Source organism: Leopardus geoffroyi, chromosome E3, assembly GCF_018350155.1.
Source record: "Leopardus geoffroyi isolate Oge1 chromosome E3, O.geoffroyi_Oge1_pat1.0, whole genome shotgun sequence".
Classification (NCBI taxonomy): Eukaryota; Metazoa; Chordata; class Mammalia; order Carnivora; family Felidae; genus Leopardus; species Leopardus geoffroyi.
The window spans coordinates 38,581,250-38,601,926 of NC_059340.1; the positions used below are offsets into that span (position 1 = coordinate 38,581,250).

The 20,677-nt window shown below is 49.4% G+C and overlaps 1 protein-coding gene across 2 annotated transcripts in view; it reads left to right on the forward strand.

The window, feature by feature from the left end:
- Positions 1–19,539, forward strand: part of ADCY9 (adenylate cyclase 9) — a 133,419-nt gene extending 113,880 nt beyond the window's left edge. For both annotated transcript variants that reach the window (XM_045460824.1, XM_045460825.1), the window contains exons 6-11: positions 453–555; positions 1,484–1,692; positions 5,508–5,667; positions 6,554–6,702; positions 10,012–10,053; positions 15,077–19,539. In XM_045460824.1, coding sequence (XP_045316780.1) covers positions 453–555; positions 1,484–1,692; positions 5,508–5,667; positions 6,554–6,702; positions 10,012–10,053; positions 15,077–16,265 — 1,852 coding nt within the window. In that variant the 3' untranslated portion in view covers positions 16,266–19,539. The remainder of the gene's footprint in view (positions 1–452; positions 556–1,483; positions 1,693–5,507; positions 5,668–6,553; positions 6,703–10,011; positions 10,054–15,076) is intronic.
- The last annotated feature ends 1,138 nt before the right edge of the window (positions 19,540–20,677 follow it).

Consider the following 20,677-nt stretch of genomic DNA (forward strand, 5'->3'; position numbering starts at 1 on the left):
AGCGGTACTGTCAGAGCTCTGAATGGCAGGACAGCAGCTCCGAGTGATGTTTTCATCAGAAGCCTTGGAATCAGCCTAAGTCTTCTCAGTACAGGATGTCTGCCTCTCCAGAAGCATTTGTTTTCTAGCACAATAGAACTGCCTTCTTCCTCAAACACTGAGAGATGTTTCCAGAAGCAGGGTTCTCACGATGTATGCTGTAATGACAGTGGGCAGCCATTGTTTTTTTGGAGAGTAAACACAACATGTGTTTTAGAAATACAAAGCACTTCCCAGACTTGTGTGTGTCCTAAGGGAGTGGTCCGGCGGGGTCTATCACATAGTGACCCTCAGACAATGTTTTTGTGACATGCTTGGGGAACGGTGTTGGGGCAGCAAATTGCGGTCTTCTGATAAAGTCAGTACAATGACTGTGCGCAGTGTTGATCAAATGCATTTTTCGTTTCTTCTAGCCTGATGAAGGATTATTTTTTCAAGCCACCCATCAATCAGTTCAGCTTGAACTTCCTGGATCAGGAGCTAGAGCGATCCTATCGGACCAGCTATCAAGAAGAGGTGCGTTTCCCCTCATACTTCTATGAAAGAAATTTATTGTTTGTGCTGGACAGTTTGCTATCAGCTTTGTGCTTTGGCAGACTTTTTTTTTTTTTTTTTTCACCTTGAGTGACAGGACACTGAAGGCTACTCCTGATTTCTCACAGTCTGTAAGCCCCAAGCTGTGTCTGCATGTGAATTTATCCACACAGGGAAAACAACCCCGATCTTTCTGTGCTCCATCATTTAGCATCGCAGGCGTGTCTTTTCTGGGCCCGCTGCTCATTGCTGGCTGGCATCGCCCTCATTTTCTCCCTCCTTCCCTGGGACTCCCTAACACTACATGCGTGTCACTTTGTTATGTTTAGCACAGCACCCTGACGTTTCAGATCCTGTCTGTCCCCACCATTAGGTTGTGACCTCCCAGCGCCCGCACAGGGCCAGGCCCCGAGCAGGCTCTTGACTGAAGGCATGAGCATCTTACTATCTGTTGATGTGCCCATGCTTTCATCTGCTGCAGCTTCAGTCCCTGCCTCTTACTGCTGACATGAAGCCAGCTGTCACACACCCTGAACCTGGGACCCAGCATTCAGTGGAAGCTTCCAGAAAATGGCTTCTGTTACACGGCTTCACAGACACAGAGTCGTTGCCTTTGCCAGTCCGTAACCCACCTTTCAGGCTCAGTATGTAACGTGCTTGTGAGAACTTACTGGTTTGTAATTGCTTGCTGTGTGGCCTGGGGCAAGTTTCTTAACTGCTCTGTGCCTTAGGGTCCTCGGTAAGAGCGATAGTAGAGATGGCCTGCCTTAAAGAACTTACACCTGTACTGGGTCCAGGGTGGGCAAGTACTCAACAAACGTTGGCTTTGTCTTTCATCTAAATCCTACTCTGTGGCCATCTGCCGCAGCTCTGGTTCACGCCTCCCGCCTCCCCTCCTTCCCACACACAGGTTATAAAGAATTCTCCCGTGAAGACTTTTGCCAGCGCCACCTTCAGCTCCCTCCTGGATGTGTTTCTGTCGACGACAGTGTTTCTGATTCTGTCCATCACCTGCTTCCTGAAGTACGGGGCTGCTTCCATGCCTCCCCCACCCGCCGCCCTGGCCGTCTTCGGTGCCGCCCTGCTGCTGGAGGTGCTGTCCCTCGTGGTCTCCGTCAGGTAAAGGTCCACCTGCAGGGCTCTTTCTGGCCTTAAGCCTGTAGCTCCCTCTGCTGGCTCCATAGTTTATGGCTGCGCAGTTGGCTTGTGGCTCCGCTGACCTGCCTCCTGCCAGAGTCCCCTGCAAGCTCTCCTTCTGGGCGACTGGTCCTGTCCCCTCCCCTCCTCCAGCCCCACTGCACAGCATCCTCTCCGCAGACCACGGCCTCAGCAGAGGTGAGCATCTTCCTTACCAGAGGGGGTCCATGTCCTCTGCAGCCCCACAGCTGCCAGCCAGCCCCTGGGTCTCCCAGCTCAGAGACTTAAAGAGAGCAAGTGGAAAGACAGGGAATTAGAAAGGGAAGAGAAACAGGACAGAAGCGTACGGGGCTCACATAGTGGGTGGCCACTGGCAAATCAGTGGGTGCCTCTTCTAGATGTGAGAGCAAAACTTCCAAAATGTTAGTAGGAATCGTAGGCTTCCATCTCCACCAGCTTGGGTCAGGCAGTGCTTTCTTAGGACACAGAAAGCATGAGTGGCTAGAGGAAGAAGACATAAGTTAGGCCTCATCAAAATTTAAAGCCTCTCTGTTCCAGAGAACACCTGTCGTTTCTCGGGTCTGAGTGAAAGGAGCCTGCAGGCAGGAGAGTATTTGCCAACCGCAGCTGTGGTGAGGGTCTGCCATCTAGAATGTAAGCTCAGTAATGAAAAGACAAGCAACCCATTTAGAAATGGATAGAAGGTCTGAATGGATAGCAGGGACCCCTCAGGGAAGGTAGGCCCTCAAGACCCATTCAGCCCGATGTTGGGGTTCAGCCCAGCACCTGGGGACGCTCACAGCCGCTCTGCATATTTCCGACTAGATGCAAATACACAGGGTACTCTGTTCACACGCACGCCCTCTGCTCTCCCCCGTCTGCCTCCTGGGCACCGAGACCACGTTCTCTGTCCAGTCCTGTCAGTCTCACCTGGCAGTCCCTCTGCTAATTGCCCCCAGAAGCTAGATGTAAAACAGAAACGGGGAGAAGGGCCCTGACCTCGAGTGTCTGCTCTGCTTCCCCAACACCCCAGGACAGGAAACGGCAGCCTCGGGCCTAGCCCTGAGGCTTCTGAACACTAGGCCCCTGCCGCTCCGCTTTGGAGTATATGGTCTGGATCGCTCTCCCCATCCCCATGCTCACCGTCCCCTTATTCCCCCACCCTGGCCCCTAACCCTGGGCCTCTCTGCTGAGGGCCTTCTCTGGCTGCCAGAGGCCTCACACTTGACCTTCGTGTCTCCTCCAGGTTGAGGTAACTGCAGCGTGCATCTGCGCTCTCCACCCAGATTCCCCACCAGGACTGAGCCGTGCTGCGCAGAGCCGGGGATTCCTCCCTACGGGCCCCTGCAGGGCGGCTCTGCGCCCCTTACTGAGCTGCCTGGGAACTACTCCCAGATCAGCTCTGCTTCTGGGATCCCAAACCAAGGCATCTTCAGGCCTCTGGTTTGTCTTTTCCTTTTTAATCACGTACTAGAAATTCACTCGTGTAAGTGTACAATTTAGTGATTCCTGGTAAACCTGCAGAGTTATGCAAATATCACCAGATAATTTTAGAACATTTCTGCCACCCCGAAGAAAACCTGGTATCCACCTGCAGTGAGTCTCCTCGCGCTCCCTGCCCTGGGCCCAGGTTTTTGTGTGACACAGGTCCTGGCAGCTAGAGAAGGCTCCTGCTCGCTCAGAGGCCAGCATTGTCTCCATGCCTTTTTAAAAAGCCCTTTACACCACTGTTCCCTGTTCCACTGGAGCTAGTTCTACAGGGTCTGGGCTAACCTGGACACTGCCAAGGGCTGTAGGCCACAAAGATGCCAGGCCTGGCTGCATCCCAGTGGGTTCTGGGCCTGGCACACCCACGTGCTCTGCAAGCACCTTCAAATGAGGCGGCCACTCCTCCTGAATGACCACTGGTGTGACCTTAAAAGTCCACTTCGCCCATATCATCAAAGCTTGGGAGGGGTCGGGAACTTGATGGAGCTCCTCTCGCCATGCAGAGGGCATTTTTAGGATCCCAGGTCAACAGGAGCCCCGTGCTGCAGAATATGTGGGTGCCCCAGGGAGGCCGGTTCTGCAGCTGCTCTGGTGGCTGGCCTAACCCTCCTCCAGAAGCCTTCCTGCATCGCAGTCGCAGCCCATCCTTGCACTCCCTTCATTTTGTGCTGAGCCCAGGCGGGCATGAGCACAGTGGGTCTCATCCTCAGAGCTCTGCCATCCTCAGAGCTCTGCCATCCTGGGGACCTTCATGAAGGGCCTGTCGGTCCTGCCTTCTCCCTCTTGGAACTTGGCTCCCTCTGCCTCCTCATGGGGCTTATGTATTCTGCCTTTGAGCATATTTGTGGTTAGTCTTGGAAATATTCCCAGGACTCCATTATCCATTTGAGTGTCAGGAGGCCAGACCCATCCAGGCCCTAAAAGGGTCAGACAGGGCCTGTCTGGCTCCATGTGGAAAATGGCCAAGATTTGCGGTTTCCTGGTGGAGGTCAAGCGTACGTGCCCGTGGCTGCTGCGCTGAGGTGTCCGTGACAGAAGGCACGGGCACCTGGCTGTGTGGCAAAGGTCCTGGAGGGGAACTTTTGGTGTCAAAGCTGAGCAACAGTGCCTGCACCACCACTACCCCCGCCCCCCAGAGGTGAGGATAGTGGGTCTGTCCCTTCTCCTCCTCGCTAGGGCCAAGCTTCAGAGAGAGGGTCTATGTGTGTGGGTCTCCCTCTCAAGCTGGAACCCCGGTGGCCCTCCTCCATCTCCCCCTGCTGGCATCCAGGTACTGGCCCCTCACCCCAAACCGTTCTTCCTCTAGAACAGCGGTTCTGCACCCCACATACTTGCTCTCCTTTCTTTATGAAGATTCTTTTTGTGATGTCCACATCACCATCCTGAAATACAGCCTACCTACCCATACACACAGTTTCAGAAGGGCCCGTGAAATGCCCTCACTCTGACACGAAGGAGAAAAGTCAAGAAAGCCATTAAAAATAAAATACATCAAGTACATAGTGCTTCACCTTGTATTTGCCAGGGCGGCACCACCGGGGAGGTCATAACAGAGTCATCAGCTGTGTCCTCAGGTGCGCGATCACCACAATGGGACCCCTAGAGGTGTGCGGGTTTGGTGGCATGGTGCTGTGAGCTGGGTTGCAGCCTCTGACCTGATTTCTGAACCGCTGAGTGAGCCTTGCTGAGGCCCCAAACAAAGCCAAGGGCACTTCACACAGTAGTCCATTCCTGGAAGATAACTGCGATAGTACCACCCAGAAACCACTTGCTGTTTAAAAACGAGATATAACTAGGCTCTAGGCTGAGGTCAGCAGCAGCAGGTTTTTTGCCTCTGTGGGTGTCCAGGGGGCAGGTGGCCGTTGTGCGGAACGCAGGGTAGAGCCTCCCCTCCCTGGCTCCTGCGCACTAGATGCCAGCAGCACCCCTCAGTCCCCGTGGCAACCAGAAAGGCCCTGCCAAATCCCCGAACACCTCCAAAGTGCCCAGCCCCTGTGACTCCTGCCCTGGCAGGCTGGGACAGCAGGTGGGGCCTGTTCATGTTCCCGTGCCTGGTTCTTCCATGCTCCTTTGAGACCCACAGAAGCTTATGCTTGGCTTTCTACAAACACGTGTTATCAGGAGGCAACAAATGACCTTCGAATAAGGTCTGATGAGCTGAGCAAGTTGAGTTCCCTTGGTATCTTCCAGAGGTGAGGGGCCAGGGCTCTGCGGCCCCCACACCCACGGCAGCAACCTGTGGGTCTCCTGCCCTCATCTTCCCCGGCAGGCTGACCTGCCCGCAGACACCCCTTTTCTCCTTGTCCCAGGATGGTGTTTTTCCTGGAGGATGTGATGGCTTGTACCAAGCGCCTGCTGGAGCGGATAGCCGGCTGGCTCCCGCGCCATTTCATTGGGGCCATCCTGGTGTCACTCCCTGCTCTCGCCGTCTATTCACATGTCACCTCTGAATTTGACACCGACATACACGTAAGTAAAGGCCTGGTGTCTGTTTCTGGGCTCTTTCGCACAACTTCGTGTTTTTTGTTTTTGTTTCTTTTAAATAAGTCTGATGACTTGGGACAGCAGTTTAAATATAGGCCTCTAAAGAGGGACAAACTCTTTGTCACCACCTTGTGCTTGTCTTCTGAAAAGACTTGCCTGAAGCAGTCAGGGAGGTGAGCATGCGGCCTGTCACTGACCACAGTCAACAGGGCTGGGTACGCGGCTGCCCTGCCCGGTTGACATGTGCCCTCTCCAACCTCACCTGCTCTTTGCCAAGCTCCAGATGAGCTGTTTGCTTACATGTTTCACCAAGCAGCATCAGCCCCACGTTTCCAGACAAGTACAAGATAACATGCTCGTCTGTAGGACCAGCAGAGCTGTGTGAATGGCCCCTGGATCGGCTGCTGTTGATCAGGGAGGAGCTTCCTGGTTAGACCCCGGAAGGAGTGAATTAATGCCCTTGTGGAAGGTCATGTTTTTGGTGAAAGCCAATGTGACCCGAGCTGGGTGGGCTGACTGCATTTGATACCCCAAATTACATTTCTGCTGGCACCTAGCGGGATGCCTGAAGGAAGGCTTCTTAAAGGTACCACTTACACGGCGGTGGTTTTCAGACTGGTGGCCTGCCTTCCCTTTCCTCTGGCGTGACTCATGCCATTCCCACACATCTGGAGAACTTTGGTGCTAGTGCAGACTTGCAGCCTAAAGCTCTGGGCGATTAACGCGACAGAGTGCCATCCGTCCCTGAAACTGCCAGACATTAAGCGATTTTTATTTTGAAAGAAAGATAAGTGAGTGAATCCTTTGATGGCAGAACGGGAGTGAGGCCAAGGCGGGGCGGGTCACTGACCACGCTGGCCCCTTGTTACAGTTCACCGTGTTCGCGGGCTCCGCCATCCTGACCGCTGTCGTGCACTACTGTAACTTCTGCCAGCTCAGCTCCTGGATGAGGTCCTCCTTAGCCACCGTCGTTGGGGCTGGGCCGCTGCTCCTGCTCTACGTCTCCCTTTGCCCGGACAGGTACGTCCACCACCGCGGTCTGAGTCCGGCACCCTCGCCGGCTGGGACCCCTTTCCTGACCTCACCTGTGTCTTTCACGTCTGAGGCGATGCCCTCTCCCTCTGCTCTAACAGGTACTATCACAGCACGACAGCTCTCACCAGACACGACATACCCCAAGACTAATATGCAAGAGAAAGAAAAGATAATTTTTGGCAATGTAGTACGTATTTGCATATAGACATGGTTGGGTGACTGCCCCTGCCCCAGAGGACAGAATGCATTAAGCTTGTGCTTGAACTTCCTTACACTGGAGAAGTAGGACCAGAGGCTGTTGCATACGAGCCCATCAAGAAAGTGAAGGAATCAAGGAATAGGTAGACCAAGAATGCAAAGAGGAAGCCGGTTCCAACTTTGTTTGAGTAGGGGTAGTGTACCCAGACAGACTGCAAGCTGCTGAAGGAGAGGGAGTGAGGGGGTATGGTGCTGTTGCCGGCGACCTGGGCCTTATTTATAAATATTGACTCCCTGTCGTGACACACATCATGACATGAAACAGAGTACTGACCAGTCACTGGAAATATATCTTTTGTCTTGAAATCCTCCCACATTTGAAGAATACTTTTCATTCCCAGGTATTCAAATGGCCTTCAAAACCCTATCACTGGTAGGCTCCAAGAAATAGATCGGACGGTGTGGGAAAAGAAAGAGGAACTGTGTGGAAGACCCCAAGGGATGGGACCAGTTCTTGCCGTTATGCTATGAAAAATTAACAAATAGAAATATAGAGGATGGCAGTGATTTGTGCTGTATTTAAAACATTCTATGTTAATGAAATCCAGTAAGATCCCTGTCTTTATTTTGTCCTACTAACCAAATAATGTTTGATTCTTAGTGTGTTAAAAACAAGTCTCCTGTTGATCACTGCGCATTTGCAACTGGTTTTGTGGCTATTAGCCTTTTTCAGCTAGCTGTGTAGTTGGAAAAACAGTGTTACCTTAGATAGCAGAATGCTCACAGTGATTAACTTAGAAATTTCTGGTAATGTCCTTAAGCCATTAAGCATTAAACTTCTCCTAAATATTGGACTTTTTTTGGTAGCTGCGTATAAAAACATTTTACTGTTAGCACATATTAAAGAACCACCTTTTATAATTACAGTGGGTTTAGGCCAGTAGGATATCTCAAAGTTATACAGGGCGTTCCTTCATTGTGCTTTGCAGGACATCTAACATTCCTGGTTCCTCAAATTACTGGGACAACCAGAGGGAGCCCCAACAGTTTAGAAATGCCCCTAGGAATGGCATTATTGTTGCTGAGAACCATTGCTGTAATAAGTTCAGAAGTAGACAATGATCTAGTTTGTTGCAATAGCACATGAAACCGCCATCGTGTACCTGTGGACTTGACCAGAGCAGTGGTTGGTAACGGACAGAGTAAGCACCTTTCTCCTCAGTTTATTTCACATAATAATGACGACATGAAAGACGCTCAAGTTCTCTGCAAATTAAGATCAAAAGGGAATTTTAAGTAAAGCTGTCCTTCAGCATCTGAAAGGAAACCTTATTAATAAATAGTTAAATTACTTTAAGCAGAACACAGTGTACATTTTCTTTTCTGAAGGTATGGCCGTCTGGAATCAGGGTCATTATAAAACTCTCTCCCAAGAGCACGGGATTCGTCATGCCTTTTAACCTTTTAAGAGAACTGCCACAGATCCCCCATCAGCCGTTCACAATGTCCTTCAGTCACTGGTGCCGGGCTTTTCCACTGGGACCAGAGTGATCAGGGACTACTTCCATCACCTTTGTCCAGAATTCAAAGAGCAGATGTTGGGGTGCGGCTGGCATCCTGAGTCTCCCCTGCACCTGGTAGTCCTCCCTACTTGCAAAATCCTTTGAGCCCATCGACCCTGTCGGCCCCACTGAGCCTTGCAGGGTCACAGGGTAGGAAGCTGCCGGAGTGATGAACAAGCCCCCTGTGTAGGGGAGGGGACTTCCAAGAACCGCTCCAGCCTTGGGGGGATGCAGGTGTGAAAGAAGGGCTGTGCACACGTGGAAAACCAGTGTCACCGCCATGTCTGGGCAAGGAGAGGAGAGGACATTCAGACTCAGAGCAGTGTCTCTGCTGTCGCTCTTTCTCTCCTTCCCTGTGACATCATCTAACACCTCCTGTGATGGTGAAAGTCTCTCTGAGCTGTCCCCTGGCCTCTGCTGCCCAGGGGAGCTGCTGGCAGAGGCTGTGTAAGGTCCCCCTTCATGGTGAGCAGGGCAGGTGGATCTAGAGGACCAGGAAATGTGGGGGCACGAGGCTGATTTGCTGGCCTGGGGGGAAGCTGGGTGCAGCAGGACCCCAGAAGAGGCTATGAGGGATGTGGAGAGGATCCTGCAGGTCATGGGTCCTGCTCCAACACCGAGAGGGAGTTCTTTATAGTCTGTGGTTTCTGTGCCCCAAACTGGGACTTGATTGCTTTGGGACCACCAGCTTCTCAGGTAGCCAGCGTCTCCTGAATTCTTCTCTAACAGATTTTTTTTTTTTTTTTTTTTTTTTTTTTTAGTTTATTTATTTTGAGAGAGACAGAGAGGGCACAATCAGGGGGAGGGGCAGAGAGAATGAGAGACACCATCCCAAGCAGGCTTCACATCATCAGCACAGAGCCTGATCCAGGGCTCGAACTCATGAACTGTGAGATCATGACCTGAGCCAAGATCCGAAGTCAGATGCTTAACTGACTGAGCCACCCAGGCGCCCCTCCTGAGCTCCTTTCTAAATCGGTCCTTTGTGAACAGGCATTGCTGTTCATCATGACTGGTGTCTAGCCTTTGGGAGCCCGTAGATGAGTCCTAACAGTCACATGAACGCCTTGGAGACTCCTTGTTAGATGTCACTCTTTGGTGACAGTGCGTCTGTTCCACACCTTACACGAAAGCCTATTAGCTATGTCACTGACTTTGCCTGTTGTGATTTTTAAAAAATTTTTAAATATGTATTTATTTTGAGAGAGAGAGAGAGAGAGAGCGCGTGAGCGCATGAGCGGGGGAGGGGCAGAGAGAGAGGTAGACACAGAATCTGAAGCAGGCTCCAGGCTCTGAGCTGTCAGCACAGAAGTCAGACGCTTAACCAACTGAGCCAGCCAGGTGCCCTGTGCCTGTTGTGATTTTTAGTTAACACCCAGCATCAAATTATAGTAAAGAATTAACTATACTTAGTTATCTAACTTGATCTCCATATTTGAAAAAGGAAAATTGTTTATTTAAACTCTTTTCAGATCACTTTATGTAATGCCTTCTTTGCTTTTTATAATAATATTTTTCTGCATTTTAATTTCAGTTCCGTAGTAATTTCACACCTGGATGTGGGACAGAATTTCAGGTAAGCTGTTAACATCATGCTTGTATCTGAACAAACGAGAGTAACTTCCGAAAAAGCAGTTGTATCTTGAAGAAAAAGAACCATATGCAATTCTTAAAAGAATAAGTGGAAAGTATGTACTTGTTGAAATAACAGATCATAGTTACAGTATCTTACTGGAAAAAACGAAATGATTGTTAAGAACATACTAGATTTGGCTCAGTTTTACATAAGATTTCAGCATGTTATGAAGGAAATCTGTGAAGTCTAGGACAGTACTTATTTTAATTCCCTAAAATATTTTGAAACTGCTAACTAGAAATTTGAAATAATAAATGTTAGACCCTTGTTTTACTATAGACATCAAAGTAAGATCTAAATAAACTGAAGAGTTATAAATAAGCATTAAATTATATAAGACTATATAAAAGTCTAGAAAAAAATAACATTAGTTTACAGGCCTCTAAAACAGATAACTTTCCAGTCTTACAAATAATAAAGCCACACACACACAAAAATAAAAGGCTGACTGACACACCAATGGGATGTGGGCACACAGATAGCTGTGGGCCGTCACCTAAAGAGCTGGTTAGGGCCTGCATAAATAAAGGACAAAAAAACAAAAAAATTCACGGGGGGAAATGTAGGTAGAGGCCAAATAGGTTACTCCCGAAGTCATCGGACGTTTGAATAACTACACACCTCCTTTTGGTCTTTTAAATTGGACGTTCACAAAGTTACAGTGTGCATACCCAGTGCGGGTGGAGGTGTGGCGCGTTCCTACCCTGCCACTGTTTATTTTGTTAAGCTACCAGGCACTTAAAATACGTGGCTTATTTAATTCTCACAGTAGCCTGACACATCAGGCGGCTTTGTCCCCATTTTCCAGATGAGGACGCTGAAGTTGAGAGAAGTTAAGGAGCCTGTCTGTGGTCACACAGCTAGTCATTGGAAGTGTGTGAACCCTGGCGTCCCACACTAGTGGGCCCCCCTCTTTCTGCCATGCCTCATCACTCCTCAGAATGGTACATAGTTTTGGAAAGTAACTTGGCGATCCGTCTACAAAAGTGTTTATAGCCTTTGACCTAATAATTCTATTTTTGTTTATCTGCTGAGGAGACAATCCAGAACTTCAGTTGCCAATAAAAAGAAATGAATTGTGATACATGTACTCAAATATTGCCACTGCTAAAATGCACCAATAAGAAAAACACTTATGTGGAATTGGAAACATCCTGTCAGTATTTCATTATACATATGAAAAAGATGTAAGATATGCAATAGTTATGATCTGGTAATGAGTGATGAATGATTTTTTTTCTGTTTCTACAATTAAAATATTAAATCTCTATGGACCTATGGACACTGGGAAGGAGATTTAAAGTATGGAACAAAGGCCCAGTGCACATGTGTTTCTGTTACCATCACGACTATAGTATTTATTTGGAAACAAAACGCTTAGCACCTTTTTTTAAGTAGACTTTTTATTGATGAATATATAACATGTGCACTGAAAAGTACCCAGATCATAAGAATACAGCTCATTGACTTTTCATAAGTGAGCACACCCACTAAACTGCTGCTCGGACCAAGAAATGAAACATTCCCAGTGCCCAGAAGTACCCCCGTGCCACCGCTCAGTCACTCCCCCAACCTCCCATCTCTAGGCATAGATTTTAAATGGCACCGAATACACCAGAGTGTTAACAGATCCCATGGTAAGCTGGTTAGGACCATGAGTGATCTTTTTTTTTTTTTTTCCGTTTTTCTTGATGTTTTAACCCCTTTTCTCTGTGATCATGGATATACTGCATTTTTCTCAACTTCCAATTATGACTTAATGTCCCACCGTTAAGTCATAGATTGACTCTTGCATTGAGTCACGTAGAATTCCTCTTTTTGGAACTGACCTTTGCTGTTCGAATGTAGGAATAAGACCACCATCTTGGCTCCTTCTGTGGCGGAATGAGAAATACTGGTTATGGATGGGAAGTAATTCTTTCACCTACCCGTCACACATCTCTTCTGCTGCACGTCAGCCCCTTGGGCACTAAATGTAGATCTGTGGATTGGGGCTCTCCTTTCAAACAAAGGAGAAAGCACATGTCACAGTCTGCTGCCCTTCTCCCTCATGCTGGCCTACGTTCCAGTCTTCCCCTCTTCTGTGCGGAGGGACTGGCCTGTGCCCCTCTCCGGAGTCAGGCCACACTGCTGGCTTTGGCCACAGCACAGTGAGAAAAGCATCGAGAGCAATAGCCTGCTTGAGGAGACCCGGACACATCACCCATGTCTGCCCCAGGGCTACAAAGCCCGACTGGACTGTGAAGATGGTGGTGAGCCTCGGCGACATGTACTTATAAAGGGGACTGTTCCTTAATGTCACCACTTTGCAGAAACAGAAAGAAAGGTTCCCTTCTCACCCACCGAGATGGGCCCACACAAGAGAAGGCCTTCTGCCTCCTGGGGCAGATTCTGTCTCTATTCTCAAGCCTGTTGGAGGGCTTGCAAGGCTGAACACAAATCTGTTCCGGTCATTTCAGTTAATTGTTCAGTACTTGAGATTCGTAATCTGTGTTGCCATTTGATTAAATGACCATTGAAAGAATAAGTAAGTGTGGTGTGTCTTACCACAGAGGCCTTTTTTGGTTGCCGGCTCACAGGGAACTTACGGCAGGGATCCCCAAAACCACCCCCAGAACCAGCAATTTGCTAGGAGGATTTAGGACTCAGCACATAGTTGTACTGTGATTTATTACAATGAAAGGACACAAAGCAAAATCAGCAGAGAGAAAAGGTACATGAGATAGAGTCCAGAGGAAACGAAGTGCCAGCTTTCAAGAGTGCTGTCCCTACCACATAGTCTGGGACGTTCTTAATTCCTCCAGCAGTGAGCTGTGACACAACAGGTAAAATGTTGTCCACCAGGGAAGCCCATCAGAGACTCTGTACCCAGGGTTTCTATTAGGGGCTAGTCAGATAGGTATCTCTGCCTGGCATCAATCAAAACTCCGGACTCTCAGAAGGAAGGCAGGTCCTCAGCATAAACCACCTTGTTTGCACAAGCAGTGTAGACCCGGTGAGCCCCTTTTATCAAGGGGGACAGGAACGTCCCCAAATCCGAGATCCTGATGCCAGCCTAGGGCAGTGCTGCCAGTAGGCCTTTCTGTGGCTAGCAGCCTCAGACCTGCTCTGTTAACTCCTTTTGCATAGAACCTGAGGCCAGGAGGGACTTAGCAATACTCCAGCCCATCTTCAGTTTACATGTGAGGAAATTGAGAGCTAGAAATCTTGCCCAGGGTTCCAGAACTCCTCAGTAGTCAGCTGGGACAGAGTCTGGGGATTCTTATTCCAAGGTCAGGGCTTCTGTGACTGTGTTTCATGGAGGACCATTATGGCCAGATTGGTCAATTTCGTTATTTTTTATAATATCCTTAAGTCACAGGTAACAGTAAAACTTCTTAAACATTCTGATTACAGGATTGAGTTTTCTGTGCCATGGAGCTATCTAAACTGAGGACCTATCCGTTTTATATAGAATCATATTTATAGTGACTCAGCGCATTGCTGCATAAGATCTAGAAGACCACTCTGTGTGCTGTAGAAGCACATGAGAGCCCAGAATTGACATTCAGAGCACTCACAGCTCTGTAAACAAACAGAAGACAGACAAGGAAATGCCTTGCTCATTAACAGTGATTGCCTCTGTGTGGTCCATGATGGCCAAATCTTTTCTTTCTGCGTTTTCCCCTCCATTTGTTCTCATGAGTATGTAGTACTTTTAAATGGAAAAGCTGTACCTAAAAAAGGAACTTGCAAAGAGACCGTGCTCCTGGCACTAATCTTCAGTCACACCTGTTGCTGGTCAGCACCGTCCAACTGCAGAACAGCCCCCCACCCCCCGAGAGCCCCCCGCCTCGAGAGCACGCTGTCATCAGAGGCAACAGAAATGAGAAAGGCAATTGGAAAATTTCTGCTGGAATTGTAAATGTGCAGTAGTTGAAGTGACTCCGTGGTCCCGGCTCCAGTAGTTTGTCCCACAGACAGACTCCCTCCTTTGCGCAGGAGCGTCCCTGCGGTGTTCGCCAGTAGTAAGCGGTGGACGCAGCCCCAAAGGCCCAGGGTTGGGGTCTGGTTGTTACAGTACATCCATGTATTAGAATTTCTTGCAACCACAAGAAAATCAATACTTCTCTGAAGGAAAGACATTTGTTTTTTACCACTGTTTATGCTGTCTGAGTTTCTCACAATGTGCTACTCTTGAAAGTATACATACTATTTTTTAAAATGTTAACATTGTCTTAAATGACTTTGGCAAAATAGAACTAACCCAGAAGGGGCTAATGGTACGTTGGTGGACTTTTATACAGGTGGACAGTAGAGAACTTACCAAAATCCTTTGTAAAAGTACACATCTTTCAGAACTAACATTGGATGAGAAATCTTAAAAGGGAGTGCGTCAGAGAATGTTAAATTTCTTGGGTATGATGATGGTAGTGTGGTTACGTTGGGAGACGTCCTTATTCTTAGAAGATAGGGACTGAAGTATTCAGGATCCAAGTGTCATGATGTCTGCAGTTTACATTCAGAGTGTTCAGTGGGAGAGGCGTGTGTGCATGAGTGTGTGTTGACAGGGAAAGCGCAAAGCAGGGAAACATCAGCAATTGTTGAATCCAGGAGAGGAGCGTATGAATGTTTTAAGTAGCCTCTTAACTTTCCTGTAAGGTTGACAGTTTTCAAAATAGAAAGTTGGGGGTAAAGAAAAGATGTTAAAAGTCCAGGAGCTGAAGTCTCCTGAAGAACCACAGTCACCAAGTGCTTACTCAGAAGCCAGTGACAAAGGTCAGCCTTTATTTCTGCACCGCTCCAGCCAGCCAGCTAAACAGGAGCAGGGCGCTTGGCGGCTGCATGCTGTCGATGCCCCAGAATTTGGTGCCGAGTGCTAGTTAGCTGGGCTGTTTCAGAACCCCCAAGTCCTGAGCAGCAACCTCTCCCTTAAAAGGTGCATTTAAGAAGGTACATCGGTTCTCTTCTCTTTACTCTCCAGTTCCAAGGGGAATCCGTGCAACAGTTCCTTGCCGCGTGACGGCAGAGCAGCCAGCCTGATTGGCCAGGAGGGGGTTCTTGTCTTCTTTCTCCTGCTCTTGTTGGTCTGGTTCCTGAATCGAGAATTCGAGGTCAGCTACCGCCTGCACTACCATGGGGACGTGGAGGCGGACCTCCACCGCACCAAGATCCAGAGCATGAGGGACCAAGCTGACTGGCTGCTGAGAAACATCATCCCCTACCACGTGGCTGAGCAGCTGAAGGTCTCCCAGACCTACTCCAAGAACCACGACAGCGGGGGCGTCATCTTTGCCAGCATCGTCAACTTCAGCGAGTTCTACGAGGAGAACTATGAGGGGGGCAAGGAGTGCTACCGCGTCCTCAACGAGCTCATCGGGGACTTCGACGAGCTCCTGAGCAGGCCGGGCTACGGCAGCATCGAGAAGATCAAGACCATCGGAGCCACGTACATGGCTGCGTCAGGGCTGAACGGCGCGCAGTGCCGGGACGGCAGCCACCCGCAGGAGCACCTGCAGGTCCTGTTTGAGTTCGCCAAGGAGATGATGCGCGTGGTGGACGACTTCAACAGCAACATGCTGTGGTTCAACTTCAAGCTCAGGGTGGGCTTCAACCACGGGCCGCTCACGGCGGGGGTCATCGGCACCACCAAGCTGCTCTACGACATCTGGGGCGACACCGTCAACATCGCCAGCAGGATGGACAGCACGGGGGTGGAGTGCCGGATCCAGGTGAGCGAGGAGAGCTACCGCGTCCTGAGCAAGATGGGCTATGACTTCGACTACCGAGGGACGGTGAACGTCAAGGGCAAGGGCCAGATGAAGACCTACCTGTACCCAAAGTGCACGGACAGCGGGGCCGTGCCGCAGCACCAGCTGTCCATCTCCCCGGACATCCGAGTCCAGGTGGACGGCAGCATCGGGCGGTCTCCCACGGACGAGATCGCCAACCTGGTGCCTTCTGTCCAGAGTGCGGACAAGACGCCTCCGGGTTCCGAAAACAACATGCAGGCCAGGGATGCTCACCTGTCCTCTAAGAGGCCCTGGAAGGAGCCTGTCAAAGCCGAAGATAGGTGTCGATTTGGCAAAGCCATAGAGAAAAGCGACTGTGAAGAAGCGGGCGCTGAAGAAGCCAGCGAGCTCACCAGGCTCAACGTTTCTGAGAGCGTGTGACGCAGCGCCCGTCGCTGCCGCGGTGCTCTGCTCCTTGAAACCCAGTCACGTTTGTACTTGCCTGTTGTGCGTCCCGAGCACCACAGCCTCTGTCCCTGGACGTGGTGTCATGTGGTCGTGGCAGCCCTGACGTCTGTGCGGACCACAGCTATTCAGGGGTCGTTTCCATCCGTCTCGTTCCTTTTCTTCCCCGGAGCCCTATCCCCTGGGTGTGACCGTCCAGCAGCGTGGAGAACAAGTGCCTTCGGGGGCTGGCCGCGGCGTCTAGTCTGGGGACAGAGACCGCCGGTGGAGATCATGGCATTGGGTATTGCTGGACTTTTTAAACAGAAGCTGTGGTTAAGATAGCGTTCTTACTGCTTTTCCTCACAAGACGCTTTGGGTTTTTGTTTTGTCGTCGTTTGTGTTTTTGTTTTGTTTTGTTTTGTTTTTGCTAATACAATGTTTTTGCGGTTTATTTTTTTCTGTGTACGTAATAGTGTTTCCCAGTGCCCTGATCTTTCTGTGTAAACATGTACACGCACACACACTTTCATTTATGAATCTGAGATCAAGTGCCAGTAACTCACTGTGAGGGGCGGTGGGGGGGCGTGGGGTGCGAGCAGCCGCCAGCCTGGACGGCCCGTGCCCTCCCCACCTGCGCCTTCCAGAGCTCCTGGGCCCTCGGGGCTGAGGGGGCACCGCTCCCCGGCCAGGCGGCGCTAGGGCTTCTTCCACGTGCAGGCCCAAATTCCAGATGCTAACCAGGGATGAGCTCGTGAACCCAGGCCTCAGGTATTTAAGAGCCGTGTTTCATTCTGCCCCGGAAACCAAGGGGTCTTCCAGCTGGGAGCGAAGGGGTTTGTCTTTGAAGCGGAATCCTCTGAGAGGGAAACTCGAAATAAACGTCTGAGGGTTGCATTTATTTATTTATTTATTTATCAGGAAGTGCGTGTTTCGGGGGAGGGGCTGCCAGGTCATTGTGGTGAAGGGAGATAGGCTGGGTGGGGGAAAGGGGGTCTGCAGAGCACACAGCAGGGTGAGAAGGTGCCCACTAGTGCTTTGGCCGCTTTGGGCCACGTCCCCACACAGGGGCTGAGCAGGACCTGGACGGACGTGGCCAGAGCACTCTGGGCCAGAGATGCTCCCAGCCACGGTTTTCGGCCTAACTAACGCAGCCGCTTCTGCCCTGCGAGCTGCAGATCAGTGCCCACGGGGCCTGCCTGCCGCAGGGGTCGAGTCAGAGCCCTGCTCTGTATGAGGCAGGAGGCCTGAGCAGAGCACAAGGGTGGGCAGGCAGTGCCGGCAGGGGCTTGGCTCCCACACAGCCCAGAAGTTTCTCGTCCTTTCCCGTTCTTGGCTTGCGCTGGGCCTCTGTGCGGCAGGATTGAACCTAGTGAGTGAATCTGAGCCCCCTTTAGGTGGAGTTCTTACACTGTGCGTAGAGACAGAATCGTCCACGTGCAGATGAGGTGTTAAACCAGGGCAAGTGTAGAAAACCTAAGGAAAATCACTTCTGGGCCCTTTGTTGCTAATCCTGCCTGTGATGACGTTTTGCCATGTTGAGTCTGGAGTGTACGTGGTGTTGAACTCAGGCTAGAGTTGCCTTGTCGTGGTCATTTTCCAGGTGACACTGGCATACAGTTCACAGGATAATTTGAGGACTAGCTCCTTCTCTGTTGAAGGTCTTTACCGGCATGCCCTGTGCATTTTCTTTTCGCTGCTAAAATCTCTGTGTAACTGTCACATCTACATCAGGTCCCATTATCAACCCCGCCCCCCAAATTCATACACAATCTGCCATTTCCGGTATCAGGAAATACTGATTCTGATCGGCCAGCTCTCCTTGGGGACATGCATGGGTCCCAGCAGTATGGCCACAGCCAGGGTCTTGATGTCCAAGCGAGTCAGGAGCGCTCTCAGTAACCAAGATCTTCCTTCAGGTTTTACTGTCAGTTTGTTGGTCTTCCGATGCCGGAGAAAGGATGGTGTGACAATACCTCTTGCTTCTAAAGAATGTATTCTTACAAGATCCTGCAGAATTTTTATTTTTATTTTTGTTTTAAAACACTACCCGATGCTGTCCTTGCCCATAGGGAAGGTGGGTGTTAGGGGCTTCTATCAGTGTTAAGCCGTGTATCTGAGTGTGGTCCTGTCCCTTTGCCTTCTTTCCCCAGGCTCCGTAGCTCTGGCAGCAGCTAAGGGGCTGGGCAGTTGCTGACTCGTCAGCTGTGTCTCTGCTCTTCCACTCAGAGCACGCCCTACAAGGTTCATCTCTGCACATGCGTCCTCCCCAGCACATTCTCTTATTCCTTCCCCTGCTGCAAGGATGTTTGTGATTCCTGACCCTGGGAAGCTGCAGACGGCAGGGAGAGGGTCTTAACATCTGGCGATCTGGTCCAGCAGTGTGCAAGTTGGAGCCTTTGATGGATGGCTCTCCCAGAGTTTTAAAATTGTCTTTTAAAAAAACACCCTGAGCCTTCCTAAATAACCAGTACAGATGGTCTCTCTGGGCCACTAGGCGACATGGGTCCTTCCCGGTTCCCTGCCCTGAAGCATACCTCAACGCAGGACCACAGAATCTCTGCAGCGGGAATGCCATGCGCCCAGCTCTGTTGGCGTTGAACAAATAGTCACTGAAGACAGGTCCCTAAGAAGCAGTTCAAGCGCTACCAGCACGATGGATGTATTCTTCACAGTGGCAATACCTCTTACGAACTTAGGTCAGGAAGCAATACTTCAGAACTGAATGTGTGTAAATAGTTGCTTTGAGTTGCAACTGCTGTTTTCTTCTTGGCCCCAAGTCAGATCGAATTATACATACATACATATATATATATGTATATACATACATATATATATATATATATATATATATATATATATATATATAGACAAGCACACACACAATTTTATCCAGTGCAAACAAACGTAGAGCATCAGTTATGAAGCCCTTAAGTAGCTTGAAGAGTCACACAGATTATGCAACACCTGCACATTTGCACTTGACACTGAGAGCCAGAGGGCCGCGTGCTTCCCGCTACGTGGACTGTAATAATTTGTAGTTTCCAAAGATCTGTCTGCGTTTGCATTTCTAGATTTTTGAGATAAGCATTTTTTGGTTGATTGTTTCAGAAAATCACATCATGCCTAGAACCTAAAGTTAAATTAGCAAGAACCAACTGTTTGCATTTTTCCATCGTTCCTTCACTCTGCTCTTTTTAAATTGTTAATTCTAATTATTTGAAAATGCATCCACTGAAGAAATGGATATTAAAATATTCTAAAATCTAAATCCTTGATGCCTGGTATTTCCTCATTGAAAAGATAGACGTGTAGCACTTCAGAAATTGGGGCACTCCTGGTTTCCTGCAATTTGTGGCTGAACTAAGAAGATCTGCTTTTCTTTCACATCATGACTCTGAAAACAAGGCAACTAAAAAAAAAAAAAAACAAAAAACAAAAACAAACCCTATTTATGTATGTGGTTTCTTTTTTTTTAATGGACGTATTCGCTACAGTTAACTTAGGTTGAAAAACATTTATTTTTACATGGAACTTAAAAAAGGATAAAAAGCAGGTTGCAGTGCAAGTTTCGCTAGCAGCTATCCCTGTTTCATTAGGCCCTCTCAACAGTTTCTCCTGCAAAATGTGAAGAGAAGGAATTGGCTGAGAAAATGAAGTAGGTTTTCTGAAAAAAATGTGCCCACATAGCCTCTCCTTGCAGAGTTCCGGGGTGTCCGTATCAAGGGAAGTCACAAACCCATTTCAGAATCAGTTTAAAGTCACAGAGCCTCTCCTCAAGACACGTACATGCCCTTGGTACGTATCTCGGGGGTTCACAACACCTCCTCTGGAGCCAGACTGTGGATCTGCTCAAGTGTAGAGGCTTTTCCCCTAAAAAAGTTTTTCCTGGTGAGTGCAGTATTTATGAACACCTTCAGAGCACAGGATCCTCTTGTAGGCTCTGTGAAGGGAAGTGAAGATGCGGCCCGGCCCCCCAGTCCCTGCTCATTGCTTCACAGGGATCAAGTTTCTAGTTGGTTCTCTGCTAGAACCTGGTACCAGTGAGGGCACTATTCGTTGACGTGGGCGTCCTTTCCTCCTGAGCCATAGGGACCTTTCAGGAGGTTAGGCAGTGATGGTCTGTGCTGCACTGAAGGTCTTGTGGGAACATGGGTCTCTTTTCTAGAAAAGGCGCCTGGGGGTCTTGGGAAGACTTCTCAGTGAAGAAACATGGCCCCGAATTTTTGCAGTAGGACTTAGGCTTTGTGGCTGCTCTTCTCCAGTGTGGGGGACCTCCTTGTGGCACCTGGAATGGATCCCGAGTGCCAGGAAAAGGAAGCTAACTGGGGAAGAGATAAGAAAGAGGAAGTGATTAAGAAAAGCACACAGTTGCACAGCATCTATGTGTAGATTAAAAATCCCCCCAA